The sequence below is a fragment of the Varroa jacobsoni genome, unplaced genomic scaffold (genome assembly GCF_002532875.2).
Source record: "Varroa jacobsoni isolate VJ856 unplaced genomic scaffold, vjacob_1.0 scaffold_1085, whole genome shotgun sequence".
Classification (NCBI taxonomy): Eukaryota; Metazoa; Arthropoda; class Arachnida; order Mesostigmata; family Varroidae; genus Varroa; species Varroa jacobsoni.
The window spans coordinates 212,962-231,893 of NW_019213987.1; the positions used below are offsets into that span (position 1 = coordinate 212,962).

Sequence of the window (18,932 nt, forward strand, 5' to 3'; positions counted from 1 at the left end):
ATATATACTTGTATACGTATAGGGACATACAGAGAATGCGCGGGAAGCGATCAAACAAAATACTGGACTCTGGACGCAGAGTCCATCAGCTCTCCAGAGACGCCAGACTCCAGTCCTCTAGTGCTGTGGAGTGACTACGCACCATAACTCGGTACGAAAACGGAACGATCGTAGTTCTAGCGTAAGTATTGTAATTTTTGAAATTGTCGTTCGATCCCTGGGGCAATGCCTCCGATTTGGTCATTCAAATTCTCTCTGTTTGAGATCATTGATGAGCTGTACATTGATGGAGGCGTTTTTTCGACGTCGCGAAGAGTGTCTACCTGCCTATTAAAAAAAAAAACCAGTCGGTTCAACGGTAACAAAATAGGCAAATGGCGACAAGAAAAACGAGCCCTGTAGACTAGTCTATCGTATCGCGAGATCTGGTTGTCTTGCACAGACGATTTCGAACGTGGTATCGCGTCACCACTTCAGTCGTTATTTTCTCTGTTTGTTTAGCTCTTGTTATGCTGTTAGCGTAGCTAGCTAATAGATTTTGGCTTTGGGTTCGTAGGTGGGCGGCATTTTCCATAACATTAGCGGTGTCCGCATGAGTATCACCATCATCGCGTTTCGTTGGATTTCGCTATCGCTAATAGTTGAAAATTCGCTCGCTGGTCTGCGATCTGATCGCCGACAATGATGTGCGTACGTAACAGGCAAATACTGTTGTAGATCATCTCATTTCGTGCCCTTCGCTAATCCTGCTGGCTATAGCCACTTAGATCGCTGGATACGATGGCTGCGTTCAAGTGGACCGAAAGTGCCATCTCGTCCAGCTAAGCTGCGCCGCGTGAGCTATCGTCGGGAGCCCCAGCAACCGTCAAACCCAACTGGGTTATTAGAAATGCTAGTTCACGTTCTACACGATAGCATTAGGCTGCCTACTTGTAATGGTTAGCCATAGCGTAGCCAGCAGCTGTCAATGAGTGAGGCAAACATTAGCTGCTCAATGAGAATATGATATGGATGACAGATAAATCTTCAATTCGAACAGTAAGGTAATGCTGTTCGCTCACCGAAATCGTTCGAAACATTATTGCTCGATACGATTGCAAGTAGTGGTAATACCACTGCATCTTACCGGTCTACTGTCTCCCTTCTAATTCTCAATGGCGCAGCACTAATCGGCCACCAGAACTGCAGGACTTGTCCATTTGCATTATGTTTGTTTATTGACGTAACGATCATCTGTATTCGGTGCTCTGTTAGCGCAATTGCGAGTTCTTCACTCGACCCGGCCAAATTTTCGCCAAGTGATCCCGTTCTTGGTTCGAGTTTTTTGTGGCGTGCTGTTTTTTGCGCACGTTGTCAGCTTGTTACGCGGTGACAGCGATGTGATCTAGCTCAGGCTGAAAGTCGTTGGCCCGCCTGGGCCACCTTTACTGCTGCTTTTTTTGTATGACTTCCTTATGCAATGATGTCTTCATTTATACAAACACTCGCTAGTTGCAATGTTGTTAGCCTAAGAGGTTCTTCTTCTTTGTTTCCAGTGCATCAACGGCGACAACCTAGCGATAACGTCGGCAAATCACTCCTATGAACACCCGCATTCTAATGAAAGCAGTTGCTGGCTGTTGGTGATGCTGTGAAAGCCGAGGTGATTGCTGGTGCCTCTTTTTGTAACAATGGTAAGGGGTGCATGTTGATGACATCGCTTCATTTGTGACACATTACGTTATATATATATAGAGGATATGAAATAGATGTGGAATATTATGTGACGAAGAGCGGCGCAAATGCATGCGAAACGCACTACTTATTATTAAGTTTTGGGGCCGACCGTAAACCGCCGTAACGTTGGGGTGGTCGAACGGATCGAAACCGACACTGTTCTAGTTTGGATCGGACGACAGGTTGGATATGAGTGTACGACCGTGGTCGAAAGCCCTACCGAATGAAACAATGCAGCTGGGCTAGGCGGTCAGAGTGGAACAGATGTTGGCATGACCTCGAGATAAATAAGCTGGACGAGGTCAATAGAATTTGAAAACAGGACATGACCGGTCAGTTTAAAATACAGCCGGTGGATGCTCCTTCAAAGTCTCTTCTTGATTTGTTTCAGGAGCGCGGCGCACCGTCTTAAGAATAAGTTTTGGGGGTTGTTGCTGGGACTGGACTGGTTCCCGTCTCTGGCCCAAATTAGTAGTGCGAGTTATACAGCAGAGAACGAAATACGAAGTCGAAATGTATATCTACAATCGTTTTAATTAAACGTACAGCCTACCTCGATTATTTATCTAGTTATATATTGTCAGGATGTGAATTATAATTGTGGCTATGGCAACATGAGGAATGCGTCATTATTTAGCTTCGTTGCAGAACATTTGTAATGATCATAACGCCGTGTCGCAATTATATAATCAAAGTGTTGGAAAACAAGAAGCTTTACACTGGCCATTCGTTCGACTTGTAACATTTCTTTTAGGTAAGCAATATTGCTTTTAATTAGTCTGCTAGTTCCCGGCATATCTGGCATTTAGGACCTTTCTGCAGCCTAGAGTTCCCCGTTGAACAGCACTTCGCGTCAAAATGTCAAGATTCAGATTTACTCTCCAAAGACATTCTCAAGTCCCGAAAATCGCTAGCGTCTCTTCCGTAGATACGATTTGCGTCTCACGTAGATGTTGTGGGCTCTTCCTCTCGCCTGCGCTCTTACTCTATATTTTTTTATTTTAACCAAAATATTTCCATCTTATCTGGACATTGTTTCAGGAGCCTGGGCGCTCGATAGTAAGCTTGGCCGAATACGGTCTCAAGAATAAAACTGCACTCGTCACAGGTGCAGGCAGTGGGATTGGTTACGTCATCTGCAAACAGCTGTATAAAGCGGGTGCTCATGTAAGTTTTCATCTTCACTAAACACGGGGATGACAATTGTGCGGCCACATAGACCGTTCCTACGTCTGCAGAAAGTACCCGACTTCACGATGTGCCCCACGTTCCGAACAAATACAAGTTTGGCCAATTTCCATTTGTTCTTATTACATATCCCGGGGCGCCTGCAAGTTGACGGTATCTGTCCAGGCAGAATCCACTGAATAACAGCTCACGTAAACATGGTGAACCACCTCGAGCCAGTTCGATGTTTCCTCTCGTTAAGGTCCTTACGACCTCATGAGCCAGGCGACGGTCGACCGGATCTACGACAGAAAACGAACAAGAACTGGGTCTCGGCTAACAGCTTTCCAAACAGCTCGGTTCTACTTAGGCGATAGGTAAAATACATGCATGCGTGTAACGTTAATAACGTGATTGGTTTACCTGAATAACCAGGAGACAACAAAAGCCACGTAAGATGTGTTACATAACGTTCAACCGGATGGTAATGGATAGATTACCTAGTTATAATCCATTTAACTGTGATTTTTACCTATTAAGCGTCCCTTTTTCTCCCTCATGTTCTCTGGCATAGGTAATCGCGGTGTCGAGAACGCTCGAACATCTCGAGAAGTTAAAACAGGAATGTCAGGAAATTCAAATTATATGTTGTAACTTAACGGATTGGGAAGCTACCGAGCACGCACTTAAGTATACCAAGGCCGATCTGGTCGTTAATAATGCGGGAGTCGCCCTGTTGGAGCCTGTTGGCCACATCACCGAATCGGCATTTAATAAAACTTTCAACCTAAACACCAAAGGTAGCTACAGAACTTTGCTTGATCTTACAGGAAGCAAATAGATATTTGCCTTGGTTTATGTAAGTGGGCATTTAAATATTGTGTGTGGGATATATATCTTTCCTTTTGGGCCCTTATTGAAATGTATATAATTCCGAACTCTGACAAGTCCTATTTGTCAGAGTTCGAAATAAGATTTATATATATAAAAGTTTTCAGCTCAATATTGGGATCATATTATAAACGGCAGTGCTTACGTTGTTTTGCATATTTCATCACTCAGAAGATCATTTCCGTCAGGCTCGAAAGAAGGCATAAAATTTTCAATAAATTCGTAACTGTTAAAATGCGAAGTCGTATAGTTTATTTAAATGCCGTAATTGTATAAACTCTACCTACCGGGGAACCTTACAGAAAGAAATTAGTGATACCGATTTGCATAAACTTTTCCTTAAGTAACTTGTTTTAAATGCTCAATTACAGATGGCACAGTCTCATTAGAACTACGCTTTTTTTTTTCATTTTAACTATAGACTATCTACTAGCGTGTCTTTTTCTAGCGGGGTTTAAAAAAAGTAGAGGAAAAACAACCGTCCGATGAAAGCTACTATACAAAGTCAGAACTTTACGTTAGCTTACTACCGTGAAGGACCGCGTAGAATAGTTAGATCTAACTATTCTATCTAGTTAGATCTAACTAAATGTTTGTTTCAAGTTAGATCTAACTTGAAACAAACATTTCATACGTCAACATTACAAATCATTATGATAATATTTTTTATTTATATTTTTTTAAGTACTTCATTTTGAGGAACTGAGTTCCTCGACGTCCATACAGGCAAATAAAGCATACCTTTTTCATTCATTCGGTAAAAAAACAGCTTTAACATCCCAATTGAAATCCCCTATTACAATTCCAAGCACTTTGGTTCATCCATTCACCTTCAATATGACGTAACTACTGGGAAAAAAGCCTACTCTCCCCTCGGGTTTTCTTTAGTCTTTCTCTTCTCTAATAACTGTGTTATCTTTTCAATTTTGTTGCCATAAAGAAACGATTTAAATTGACTGAAGAACGCAACAAATTAATAGTAAACATTTTTTACTCTAATATACATAAAACTCGTCCAGCTCGACCTGCCATTTTTTCTCACGTTCTCTCTGTCTGTTTTCGGTTCTAAGGGCTTTACCTTTTTTGGTTAACAGGCGACCGTAGATAACTGCGTCTGTGTCGTTTTGCTGGTTGGCAAGCAGCCGTTCAGACAACCTGTACGCAAGTTTTCTTCTCTTACTGAAATAAACGACGTATCAGTTGCCAAACTCAGTCGACCATCGTCCTGGAGCTATTGCTCGATAGTCGTGGCTGATCCTTTTCCACCAACATTTTCCCTCTACGGGTGGAGTGAACAGGGTCAAAAGAACAGTTCAATGCACTCGATTAAGAGGCGGAACGGATCGGCAAAAGGCAGAGTCTGTAGGCCACCTGAGCTGCATAAGCCTGCGAGCTGACATGCTAGTCTTCTGCGTTCTTTTCTAGTTCGATATACGGTAGCCACTCCATGACTTTGTACACCGCTCCGTTGCTGCCACGTCGCCACCGACAGCGCTATTGCTGTCGATGTGCTTCGAAGTGGTCGCTACTTCTAGGTCTTTACCTTCTGAGTTTTCCCTAGTGCAACGATGTTACTACGACGCCCTGAGTCGCTTCTGCACCGTAAATAATATTGACTTTGTTTTCTTTTGTCGAACATCCGTAGTCCGTCTGGCTGCCGTCTATTGAATTCGGTAGTACTTCCTAGCATCGACCAGCTGAGTGCTGTGCACCAGAGCCTCCCTTCTGCGTGGCTTACCTTTTCCGACTACCCGGTTGTCCGACGCCGCCACGCTAGCTCAGACGAGACCAGCCCCCATTTTTCGCTCCGCTCTTTGTGACTGATAGGCGCCTGCTCTTCCGTGCAATGTCGTGAAGTAGTATCGCGTAGGGTCATTGACTGGTGTTGTCGTGTAGCCAATACCAGTATCGTATCCCTTCTGCGCTCTGGGACTACTCGCAGAAAGATAGCTGTAGCGCTAGTATGATCAATAATAGTACGAGTTCTAATGGTATTAGTGGGGTGTGGAAGTTGCGACAAAACGCAGTAGAGCGGTGAATCGGTCATTGGGTATAGTCGCTTTCAAGGAGCTGCAGTAGCACTTGTAGAAAGGGGCGATCAAACGCTGAGTGGCGGTTGGCAGACAGAACCTGGAGAACGAGGGAAAATTGGCCAAGAAACTCATCCCAGCCGGCAACCTCGCAACTGACATCGTATCCTTTACTTTTTTGCCTCTGCATCCCATCTTCCCTACGGCAGACCTTCTTCCTCTCCAGTAAAAAAACCTCAGCTTCTATTCCTTTGCTTGTTCCTGTTAGCCAGGCAGCAAAGTTGTGTCAGGAGATTCGCAAGCTTGGCGGACCTTCTGCCAGGATGGGATCACTTTCCAATGAAAGATGGTTTCCCTTCTATGAAAATCGAACACGACGCTGGTAGCAATCGCCTGCTGCTGTTGCCTAACAGATAGTACAATATGAACCAACGTAGCATTTGGCCGCAGCAGGGGCGGCAGGCGCCTGGCCGTCGGCAAGTGCCTTCACAATGTTCAGCGTTCTTCGTTGCCGTCATCGTCATCCTCGTTGTCGCCGTGAGCGTTCGATGTCGCATCATGTCCTGGACCACCCATCTCATACGATACATGTACGGAGGATATCGATCGACGTCAAGCAGACGGATGGGCATATAGGTGGCCGAAGGAGGGAGCGCAAATTGGGTTCAGTGTATGCGCAGCCTAACTATATTTCGGTGTATAGCAATTTTTCTTGTTGACCGAAACGTGGAAAAATGAGCATAGTTCGGGGTGATCATCCGATCGGAGGAAAGTGATGGGAGTCAACCAACAACAAGAATTCGAATATAGTCGACCTAAGAGCAAGAAGCAACTGATGAAAATGAATAATCGTTAAATTGAGATCGATAACTAGAACAATGAAAATAATCTTCATCCGTCAGAGCGTTACAAATATTGAGCTGTTCAAACCTTAGCCTCAAGGTTTAGGTTATCTAGGCGGAGAATTTTAATTGAGAATAGGCTGACTAGCGCTAATGTTCTCATCTTGATGGTTTATTGCAGCGGCGATCAATGTTATCCAGTGTTGTTTACCGCATATGAAGTCGAACAAACACGGAGCCATCGTCAATATATCTTCGCAAGCAGGAATAAGTGCTATTCAAGATCATGCGGTATATGCAGCTTCGAAGGCCGCCCTAGATCAGCTGACACGGGTATTCGCTCTGGAGCTTGGACAATATAACATTCGAGTGAATTCTGTAAATCCTACGGTTACACTCACTCCCATGTCGCAAGTAAGTGTTTTCGGCGTGGAAGTATCGAAGTGTCTGAATGTGTGGATTAACACATCTATATCTCAAACAGACAAGTGTATGATAGAATCGATTCGCAACGATCTGGAAATAGGTATATATAAATAAACCAGCTATATGACTGTTTTCGTTACTTCGATATGAACCCATGATGTGATAATAAGGTCCTGCCTCTTAGGACCTTGGGCCTCAACCAGCATACAGAGGCTAGATGAAAACGGGTTTCTTTCTAGCTCCGGTGGCGCTAGTACAGGGGTTGGCTAGCAAAAGGGCATAAGCATAAAGCGATGGAAATTCCTAACGTCCTTGCTACAACGGATGCCCCTTCCTTGGCTGCACCAACTAGACAATTCAGTACCCTTCCTTTTTTACTTTTGTAACATTTTACGACCCCGCGACATATTAGCGAGTCGTTTGCTTCCCGCGGCTCTCTTAATGTTTTTTGTTGCTGGTACTATTCCGACAAGCTTAGTACGAGACTGGTACAGTTTTTTTTTAAATATCCGTCGCAGAAGGTTCTGGAGGTCTATTAGACCAAGTCGCTACTTTTATACATGCTGCTTTTATTCTTCCTTATCCTTGCCCTTGGCTGACAGAAATCGACCGCTAAAGCTAGCTTACCTGCCACGACTAAAGGCTTTTTCGTCCTGCTTGTCTAATTTAGGTTGGCTGGTCGGATCCGGCAAAAGCTAAAGGAATGAAAGACAAGATTCCGCTAGGACGGTTTGCGACGCCCGAGGATGTAACAGATGCTGTCCTGTATTTGCTTTCTGATAAGTCAGCCATGATCACGGGTACTATATTACCAATTGATGGTGGTTTTACTGCTTGCTAGCCCTAACAGCTCTGTATGAGCAAGACGTTGATATTATTCCTTTCGTTGGTGCTCCGTAATATGGATCTGTCGGATTTATCGTATGCTAACAAAAATAAGTAAATATCAAATAAACTATAGACATTTATGCTAATACGTGATTTGTTCATTTCGCACACTTTTCAATACTTAGATATTTTGTAAAATGGTATATTTCAGATGTTCAGTCTCCTTTTTCCCGCACGCGGTGCCTAGCTAAGTTCAATGTTGCAAAGTGCTCACTCCCTTTCGTTGTACTGTGAGTAACGTTTTTATTTCCAGCTCAGGCTTCAAATATAAGTATTTTCTTAATGAAAAATAATCGGTTTCATATCTAAATATTGTTTCGTCTTTACCGGGGGTCAAGCGGCTATCGAAACAGTCTGGAGCATTTGTGCCATGCCCCCCGAGCACACCATGCCCCAGAAACACGGTCAGAAATTTTTTTTTAGCAAATTCAAATTACAACTTGGGCCTGGAAGATGCTTCTTACCCTGCTCGCCAAACCGAAGTTGACGTGAAAGCTCGCCTAATAAAAGAGAAACCTTAAGGAAACACCCTGTAAATATTAAGAAAAAAAAACGACTTGTATCTATATAACTATCAACTAATAAAATAGTTGAGCAAACATTTGTTTTCAATGACGAATTATATCCACATGTCGTTATAGATATTTCTTTATATATATATATATATATATATCTACGCAGATATTTCTTTATAACTGTGTGGCTCACCGAAACTCGACGAATCCTTCGACAAGCAAAATAGCTACGTAATCGCCTTGAAGATTGGCCTGTTCGCCGCTGTACAGAAGCAAGGCATTATGCGTTTCGGGTTTAAATTCTAACGAAATTTGCATCGATCGGTGGGCGTCACGCAGCGTCGGCAAAACGATGTACGAATTACCACTGAAGCTCGGGTACTTCACGTCCATTTCTGAAAAGAAAAAAATCGACAGATACGACAATCGAGAGCATACTTTCAAAGAAAGCAAACAAGAGTTGAAGAGCCATATCGAAGCGGACGACTGAATCAATGAATGAACCGATTTCATGGAATAAATACAGGTTGCTATTCGCATTCGTTCAGCCTAGTCAGTAAATTGCACCGTATTATTTGTTGCCAATATGCGTACGTTTGTCAGCTACGGTAAAGAAAAATGGAGATGAGCGCCAGCCCCCGTTAGTGTTGTGAGAAAGGCCGAGCTGTGAATGTACCTTCGTTGCAGTAAGGACCGGCGAAGCCGAGTTTGCAGTTGCAGCGTACGCCGCCTTCCGCCTGCGTGGCGACACACTGTCCCCCATTCTGGCAGCTGAGTTGGTCGCAACTCCAGAACGCCACGTAATCATCGTCGTAATCGTCGTCAACTTCCCGCGAAACTCCGGGGCCACCGCCATCGTCTCCATCGGTCTCCGCGCAGCCGGTTGTCTACCCACATCGACAGTGAGAAACAGAAACAACCGAGAGCGGTTAAAACACAAATAGAAGTAAGAACTAAAATAGTAAGTATAATACGATTACTATAATAATAATAATAAAATCATTATTAATACCACTATTAAATAAACACAAATAAACAGAAAAATCATATTTAGCAGTTAGACAACAAAACAACGGCAACTGCTCAATTGACAAACGATGGTAGATCCACAGTAATCACAAAGATGTCGCTATGCTATTTTTTTTCTAAATGTTAGAAGCATATATATAGTAGTTTCAGAAATATGCATCGATGTACATTCTAATGACTCTTTCTAATCGGTTCCCATAGTGTTGTAGCTTTTTCTTTTTCCCCCAATTTTTTATACGTGCGGTACGACGCCCTGAAATCATTCCCCTCCTGTTTCCTTGCTACTTGCCTCCCCCTGCAAGAATAACATTAATCAGACATGTCTGAATGTATTCAGGATCAGCGTTACGGGAACGCGACCCAGCCCTAGCAGTAGCGATAGAAGCAATTGACAAAACGAAGTCTACCGCCACTGTTATAGAAATACTATAAAGGTACACCGCGGCGATTCTACGATAGGAAGTCATGCAATCCTATACCAGGCCTACGACAACTTACAAGCAAACCCGTCACTAGCTGCTGCCACTCCCAGCTACGCAAGTAGGCACCAACGCTTATTTATCTCCCAGGGAGATGGCGACTTTAATCTTAACACATTAGCGAGTTATTTACCGACAAGCTGACTCGGTTGTGAACACCATGCTTCATCGTATGGTGCAGTCAGCGCGAACGATGGGGAATGACAGGATGGAGTGCTTTAGAGAAAGCCGAACGGCTGTTCAACCCACGAATATAAACTACCTGCGCGAGCCACGATTCTCGCAAGGGTGTAAGTATGCGAGGTTTGGAGACCTGGGAGTTCCTGGAATGTTAAAGATGGAAATGGATGCTTTGCACTCAGCTATGCATGTTTATATGACGAGGTGGCTGAGTTTTGACTGCAAGCTTTGGAACAAACCAGTTGGAAACCACGATCGACATCTTCATAGTTCGGACCTCGTTATGTTCCGATAGTTCTACGACCACTGTAGCATCTATCAGCGAAGCTCAGCATACACAGAGCACTTAAGTCGAGTTAGGTCGAGCGGTTTGGCAAGTGCTGCCACCTTCTGTTGTGGAAAAGCGATTCGTCCGAAATGCTACCTAGTAAGCACGGCAAACGTAGAGCTTTGCTGTGCCATATATATATATATATATATATATATATATATATATATATATATATTGCTTATATGAGCCTTAAACCCCCTTTAAGTGGCCATTCGCCTGGTTCCTGATAAGCGAATGGATAAAAAAAAATAAGCAATTCGATTCTCTTGGTTAAGTAAATAATCAAGTTTTGCTCGTTCCTGATCATACGCTACGATCGTGGTGATTCTATGATGTCTGAAATTTAACAATGTATTTATTTAAGACAAAATAAAACAAAAGAAGTCGACGATTATCGGTATAGAAAGATGGAACAACGCCGAAATGTAATCCGTGACGCACTTTACGATACGACTGACAGACATAACTGCTTATTGTAAAAATATTTACTTTCGAACATAGGTAGCACCCTGTAACAACAAAAGTAACAGGGCATTTTCATGTGTAACACATAAGTTTATGGAATGGTAAGTTTATTCACTATTCAAATGTTTTTATCGCCTTGGGGTCGCACCAATAGACAGATCAGTACTACACAAGGCGTGTAGATAAAAACCAAAAAGTTACCTTGTTCTGAAACAGGGTCATATGAATAATTTACGAAGCCCTTATTCTAGATGTAAGTGCCAAAAAAGCTTCTTATACGAAACTGTGCAATACACAACTTCATATTCAGTGATGTTTTTCCAGCACTCAGTGCAATGCTTCCATCCCGATGACGGTGCCACCCACGTAAACAACAAGCCATCATATATATTTATTTGCTATGAGTTATTTAACATCAGACCATTCGCTTGGTGCCGTTGAATAGAGGCCATTCGTTAGGATTCTTTATTGATATATCTTTACTGAGGTAACGAAAAGGCTAAAGCCTTTTCGTTTCAAAATAAACAGATCCCGTTATGCCACAGGATGTGTATTCGTGTGTGTGATCAGACGAACAATTTTGATTCTGACCTGATCCGTTGTCGACGCTGCAGTGGCCGTCGTTGTCGCTGCTAGGGTATTCATATTAATATTATTAAGGGCTAGGTTCTCTGGCGTTCCGCTTGGTGGAGTCCCGGTCGTTGCTTCCTCTGTTGAACTCGCATTCGAACTCGAATTAGTCTCAGCTGAAAATCACAGAATGAATAAAAGTCAGCTTCTCTGAGTGAACTGTTTATTTATCCGACGGTGTATTCCTAATGCTAGATAAACTGTCTCGATTAGGAGTCGGCCATATGTTCTAGGCAGTAGGGCAAATTTGCATTGTCCATAGTGTAATACTGATTGATTTAGGAAGAGTCGTCATACTCACTTTCGTTAAAGTTAACTTCGCAGTGAACTAATAATAGTGATAATAATAACAAACAATAAAACTTGATTGAAATAAAAAAAAAATCAATGTTCGAACTGAAAACCTCAGGTATACTCTGTGAATATGGTGCGCATTTCAACCGTTAACGTTGAGATATGCGCGTGGATACCGTTTATACTTAAGCATCTATACATCTACCTTGTTCATACGTTCATATCACGACATTTACTATTTGCAGTGTAAATCATTTAGGTTTAAGTGACCCCGTCTGCGTATGCGTTGTTTGGGATTGACAATTAGACCTGACAGCTAGTTCAATAATCTCCAAAATATTCACACAATCGTACTCGAGGATGGATACTTTGTTGGACAAAACTAAAAAAAAAAAAAAAAAAAAAAACTTATTTATGAGCTCGTGTTGTCAATTTCATAGTTCACTCAATAGTTCAACCAGGGAGCTTTTTAATATGAATACCTTGTTTTTAACATCTCGAGCACAATATGCAGCTTTTTAGCTTCAATGGTTGTGGAAGATGCCCTCGGCTAAGCAACAAATAGCATAAAATAAGATTTTCGCCTTAAACGTTTCGTTCATTTGATCGAGTATCGTTAAGGTTGATGCTATCGTTATTTGCTAGCAAGTTTCCTCTTACATCGTACGGGATACACGGCACTCTAATAGTGTTTATTGTTGGTGAAAGAACAGACATTAAAGAGAAAGATCGTGTCAACGCTTCGGCTCAAGGATGTTTTCTACCAATATCCGAACAATGTAGTGCGCTAGAAGACGCGAAATAGAAGATATTGGTAGAACCGCAACAGAAGCAGAGTCTTAAATTAATGCCCTTTCATTAATGCGCGATCCACAACTGCCAATAGCAACCTAGTAATACCAACAAGCGGCCGAATGCAGAAACCAGCAGCTGCAGGTTATAATGGTACTCAGCGGTGCGACGTTACACTGATACTATTGTCGATTCACCATGTTCAAGCTGACGGTGTGCAGATAAGGGAAGTTCCATTCATTTTCCCAGTGCAAAAGCAGCCCATCTTGACATACCATGGGACAACTTTCCAGTAAATAACTAAGGCTTGAGAAATTTTTCTCATGATGGCATGGCGAGAATCTCAATGACCGCCGATTAACCAGCGACTTCCAGAAACTAGGCTCTCAGTTTTCTTCACGATGGGATTCTTCGATCTTACAACCAACGCACCCTCTATGCCACCGAGGCTTAGAGTATCGCTGGTATTGTTGTCAGCTCTGTATCGCCTCTGTTCAGCCGACTCAATCCTTTACATGGACCTGGCACAGACTCTCATCGACCGGATCTATGGATCCGAAAGACGACAAATCTAGCCGTTACGACAAGTCGCAAACGAGATCTCGCCTCAACAACCTGGACAATGATCAGTTTCTACAGGGCTGAAAAATGAGTAAAGGGGGATCAAATCCAGAATAGTTTCCGAGTAATGCTCTATCTGGAATAATAACGAAGACAGGAGACAAACATCGATTCAGAAGATCATACACAAACGCTATCAACGCCGTAGCGCTCTTTTATCAAACTACTGTTTCCATCCAGCAGTGGTTCCATCTGCTTGGAGAGTGCCAACTAACACCACGAGTTGTGACGCAGACCACAAGGTTACCCATATCCAAACAAAAGCCACCAGATAGCTTGCCAATGGCGTATGACCATTCTATTCGTTGTTTGGCAAAATGGTTAGAGACAACTTATTCTATTGCAAGATGTATTCGGCACAGTTATGCATCGTTGTCGACGGCGCAACTTACAGAGTCTTCAATAGTACTGGATCATGTTCTTAGTCGGGGGGAAACAGAACAAAGTAATTGATCTAAACATGAATATTTTAATTTTATATGACGATTAATAGCAAGGAAGTGAGCCGGTAAAAATATTTAAGCGACAACTCAAAACTGTCTATTAACGCCTTTATTTCTCTATGGTGCATATAGCGAGGCATCGCTTAAGAAGGTATGTCGTACGTGTTTTTCGTATAAATTACGGCCGGAATATATAACGGAGAAGGCAAAAAAGCCAACAGAAACTTGGGGAAATTGCTATTAAAAAAGCTCAAATGATTGCGCCGAGTAAATTTTCGACAGTACGGTTAGTCGCTAAGCTATTAAGCACAATGAAAATCTTTATCAAACTTTAGTGAAAAATTGAACTTTAGGGCTGGAAAAGGAAACACTCACGACGATGGCAGTCGTGAGAATTTGAAGCATAAGCGCTTTGTTGAATTTAAGAAAGGAGGTTCATGTTTTATAAACGTAAGCCGTCTTTAAGCACGAGGCTTGATGGCCAGTTGGCTTGCATCATATTTTGAGAGAAAGGTGATGAGATGAAACAGTTAGCTGAGCTTTGTAATTCTATTAGAAGAGCAAGCCTGACGAGCCTTGGAAGAAGGCCAACATGTGCAATTTCTATCTGGTTCTCCGAATATTTATTCCTGAATTCGGTACAAGCCAACTGTTCGTCGTTGAAATGACGAAATTTGGCAATATGTCTGTAAAACACATGCGTCACTTTTCGTTAATGCTCCAGTCATTTTTAGAGCACTGCCATTTACGTTACTCATTCGAAGTTTGAAATAGCTCGCATGGTTTGTCGAGGTCTATGTTTCAAATTGCCCTATAGTTAAACGCAGCGATATACTTTCACTTGAAGCTGTAATGTAAGCTATACGCGACGTTGTTTCTTTTTTTTTTGCTTCTTCCTCCACGATTACGGCGCTGTACTACTGAGTATATATCATCTAGTCCCCGTTCTTCCTGCATCCTATCGCCCGTATATATCGCAGTAATTAAGTTTAAATAAAAAACGAAGATGAAGAATGAATAAATAAATAAAAAACAAGTAATTAGTACAAAATTGCAAGTAACTGTCCATTCGACTTCGTTTGTCATCGTGGCTAATGCTTTCGGAGGTTACTGGAGACATGAAATAAATCCAAAGGCATTACCGGCAACGATTTACAATAAAAACATCTATAAAAAGCGGCTAGGAAGCCACTGTCAAGCTCTTATACCGTACAGTATTATACGTAAAGCATAATGTGTGATATCGGTACTTGCCATTGGCAATAGGCGTACATATGCTTCTAAGGCGATACTAAATGTAGTTTTCAATGATGCTTAGTTTTTCTCTCACTATAATTTTAACTCTCAAAAGCAATGTCATCCATTTACCCTTTGCTTGTTATTTTTAGATCATCTGCTATGTTGCTAGTACACAATGTAGCACGAGAAGAGTTATCTAAAAAAAGGACGGCCAATTTGTCTGCCTTCCGCCTTTTTGTTCCTTCTCTTCGTCTGCAAAAAACACGTCATCTTAGAATATACGTATTCGACATATTCAACAGGCGGCCAACCACACAAGCAATTAACCAACCAACACAGCTGGCTGGCACTAAGCCCAACTAAGGCGTATGGAATCGAATGGGATGCTTCAGTAAAAGCCACTTTACGGCCCGCCCTGGTCTTGCCATGACGTTCTCTCCCATCGACTGAAGCCAATGCCGCTGCTGCTGCTGCTACTACTGAAGCGGTTTCCGTTCCTATAAGGAAAACCACAAATTCGAGCGAAAAAGAAACAACCTTGAGTAAAAACCTGACGTGACTAGAACGCCTCGGAAATCTCTTCCCGTCCTCTTATTTTAGAACAAGACAGAACTAATGAGGGAGTGAAGACGTTGTTCGCTGTTTCGTCCACAATCGGTCATTCGATGCCGGCAACGTCACCCCAGACCATGACTGGCTTTGCCGACCGGTTACGAGCTCCGGTCGCAGAGAGACAACTAATAGCAACACTGCCCCTCAAGGCGACTGCCGACCCGCAGAGAGAAGCCACCAGCTTTTCCACGATTACAACAGCAAACACAGCTTTACGATACGAGCGACAAAGACAGGTGGAGTAACCACCCACTGCGTCCGTACCGTAGTAGAAGTAATCCCAACAGCAATAACTGCAGTAGACTGTCCCGACCCCGAACGAAAACTCGGTCCCTAACCTGACGCCATCTCCTCGGACGTTGTTTGCGATAGCAGTTGTACTTTGTGCGCGGAGAAAAACAAGAAAAAAGATGGGGAAGCTACTAGAGGAGAGGTCGGGCCGTTGTACTACTTCATTCCTGTAGCAAGATAAAACGCACAGCACGCAGCGGTCACAACTTGCACGGCCAAACGAAGTGTGTCAGTTGTCGTTTTGCCATTGTTTCTCCCCATCCTTTTTCTACTTCGCTGCCGATCGCCAACCTGACACAGTTGCTTGTTCAGCAAAAGTCATAGATGGCAGACTTTCAAGTATCGGGAGAGGATCAAACGCTTTTGGCGCCCTTAAGGACTCTTCACTTTAGCCGCCCTAATTATTGTTATGCGGAAGCGCACCAGAAACACTGACAGCGGCGACAAAATTGAAGCATTAATAAATAGCTAGAGTACTCTTCAGTAAATAGGCCATAGGCCATCGGCCCTTGCCCTGTCGGTAAAGCGTGCCATTTGGTCCTTTCGTCGTTTTGGCGAAACTTTCATATATACGCAGGACATGCTTTGATTGTTGGGTGTGCAGAGGAGAAGGCAGAGTATTAAGCAGTTCAAAATAGAGAAAAAAAAGTCGCCCGCAATTAGCTTTCATCAATTAACAATCATCAATCGGTTGTTCGACAGGAGACGCTTCCTCGGCTATTTGCATACACTGCCATATGCAAAGCAGGAAATTGTACAGAAATGGAAAAGCCATCACCCAATGGAATTGATGACTGCCCACACGGTACGGCAAACTTTTTGTCATTTCTCTCAGAAGTGGATAACATCGAGAGAAAAAAAGTCGTAAGCAACACCTGTGTGTTAGTGTATTTAGCCTAAGAATTACGTCTCTTTACGTACGTTAACAACAGGTAAATATTAAGAAAATGATATATATTAAATACCACCTGTAGAGCGTAGATTATAATAGAAACGAGTTTGCAAAATGAAATAGAATAGAATTGATCAGTAACACGTACAGCATAGAAGAGGAGCGGGTAAACAGAACGGAACTGTTTTGTTACGTGCTTCAGCTTGTGTGAGGCCTAGGTGAGAGTAAGCAGAAGTGGAAGGTAAGCTCCTTGAAGCATACTCCGAATTGTAACAATGAGCGCCAGTGCTCTCCCAACTCTTCGTTACCCCCCAGTTCAGCATCATTTCGTCCAAAAGCCCCTGCCCGAGAGGGTATTCAGGAGCTTCGATCATATTGGAGTTACTTAGCCATCTCGTGTACGGCCTTAATGCGAAAAAAGGTATTGGCTTAGACAACCAATGCAGGGTAGCGGCGGACTTGGCCAAGTCCAGTTATCGTGACTAGAATATGCACAATGCCTTCCAAAAGGTATCAACCCCAACAATCTTAGAAGGTGGGCGAGCTAGCTGTTGAAAGTGCAAGCTGTTATAAGCATCTTGTAGTCGAAAAAACCAATAGCAATACAATGGCCTAGTTGGGCTCTAGTGTAGCGTGTACCAAACTGTATTAAGCCACACGGCTGGCAGACGCGTATCCGCCAAAAAACCACAAGCAAGTCTGCCCTCGCCCTACTGGTTAGCCTCAACTGTTTGGCCACATCTCTGACTAGGAGAATCTCACAGGAAAAAATAGAAATAGACTTCGATTCGAGTGAGAAAAAAGTCGTCCTATACCCATGCTTACTATCTATCTACTATAAAATGATATAAAGGCTTTTCTTTCACTAGTTCAAGTTCTTTATTCCGTCCACTTCAATCTACAAGCATATGCGAGCTCACATATCCGCACACGCCGACAATTTCCATCTCATCCGTCTAGGATATGAACTCTCGCTAGCATTTTGCCTAAAATAGCCGACAAGTCTACCAAGTTAGTCTTCACCAGAGACTAGCGGTGAGTCTAGCGTTAGATGGTGCCGGTATTGCTTTTTCTCTTCTCTCAGTATTGCGTGCACTCAGCCAAATCTTCTCGTAAACACAGACTCCTCACTTCTACACACCAAATAGACGTGCATTTAGTAGGACACTTTGCATGAATCCTACCCTCTTTTCATCATCAGTTCACTAGTCACTACCTTTCGTCGGCGATCGACGAACTCACTTGGTATAAATTCATTTGAATATATTTTCACTAGTTCTTTCTGCTTTTTTAACCTGTCGTGCGCACGCAGGCGGTGTATTGGATGGTCGGCCATTGGCGACCCGCCGCGTATAGTTAGCAATCTATAGCTTCTAACGCGCTACTAAGAAGAACTGATTTTCACGAGCCCGTCTTTGTTCCGTAAAAAAACTGTATTCCTTTCTGTCACAAGGGGGTTAAAGAGGTGAAAATAAATAAAAAGCTAGAGCGTGGGAATTTTTTGGCGCGAGGAATAAGAGGTTATCTAACCGTGATTCAGAGAATATAGCAGACTGCAATATTTCACTACTGCAATGAGTACGTGGCAATTGCGTTAGTACATAAACGTAAGTTCTTTCTAAAGTACTCTCTGTTATCTCCGTAGTGGATGCTACGCAGCCCTTTCCAACCACAGACTAGACACGAATGAGATTTACACCTCCATTAACCCCTTCGTTATATCTGACTGTAAACTTGGACGAAACGGCCTACTCTTATAGAACATTTGATAAAATTTATTATTTATTGTCATCTGATTAGGTATGATAACAGTGTTCTACCGTACTATTCAGACAACCATGCGAACATGCATACAATGTTCATACAACGCACATCGGTGTGCATACGAATGCGCTTTCCGCAGCCGTAGACGATACAGGTCGAATAGGTTAAGGTCACACGAGCTCCGGTCCATTCGCTGGTAGAGGTTTTTAGACATCGTCTATGCGAAATAAATACTGACAAGCGGTAAATTCTAACATAGTCAAGCAGCAGGATGCATCCATTCTTTTTTGCCTCGATAAACAACATTGTGTTGGTTAGTAAGGCCATTGCGTACTAGCTGCATTTGTAGTGGAACAGACGTAGACGCTTCGCGTTCAATACGATCAATGCCAGTG

The 18,932-nt window shown here is 42.8% G+C and overlaps 2 protein-coding genes across 3 annotated transcripts in view; one reads left to right on the forward strand and one right to left on the reverse strand.

The window, feature by feature from the left end:
• The window catches only part of LOC111266463 (L-xylulose reductase), an 8,846-nt gene extending 800 nt beyond the window's left edge, over nucleotides 1-8,046 (forward strand). Inside the window, exons 2-6 of the mRNA XM_086970919.1 lie at nucleotides 122-181; nucleotides 2,758-2,883; nucleotides 3,458-3,683; nucleotides 6,828-7,060; nucleotides 7,743-8,046. Coding sequence (XP_086827045.1) covers nucleotides 122-181; nucleotides 2,758-2,883; nucleotides 3,458-3,683; nucleotides 6,828-7,060; nucleotides 7,743-7,913 — 816 coding nt within the window. The 3' untranslated portion in view covers nucleotides 7,914-8,046. The remainder of the gene's footprint in view (nucleotides 1-121; nucleotides 182-2,757; nucleotides 2,884-3,457; nucleotides 3,684-6,827; nucleotides 7,061-7,742) is intronic.
• Nucleotides 1-18,932, reverse strand: part of LOC111266460 (pikachurin) — a 76,238-nt gene that overhangs the window by 18,827 nt on the left and 38,479 nt on the right. For both annotated transcript variants that reach the window (XR_002684112.2, XM_022843957.2), the window contains exons 4-6: nucleotides 11,551-11,705; nucleotides 9,152-9,362; nucleotides 8,669-8,870 (exon numbers count right to left, since the gene is read on the reverse strand). Coding sequence is in view for 1 of the 2 variants with exons in the window: in XM_022843957.2 (XP_022699692.1) it covers nucleotides 8,669-8,870; nucleotides 9,152-9,362; nucleotides 11,551-11,705 (568 nt within the window). In the remaining variant the exon portion in view is untranslated. The remainder of the gene's footprint in view (nucleotides 1-8,668; nucleotides 8,871-9,151; nucleotides 9,363-11,550; nucleotides 11,706-18,932) is intronic.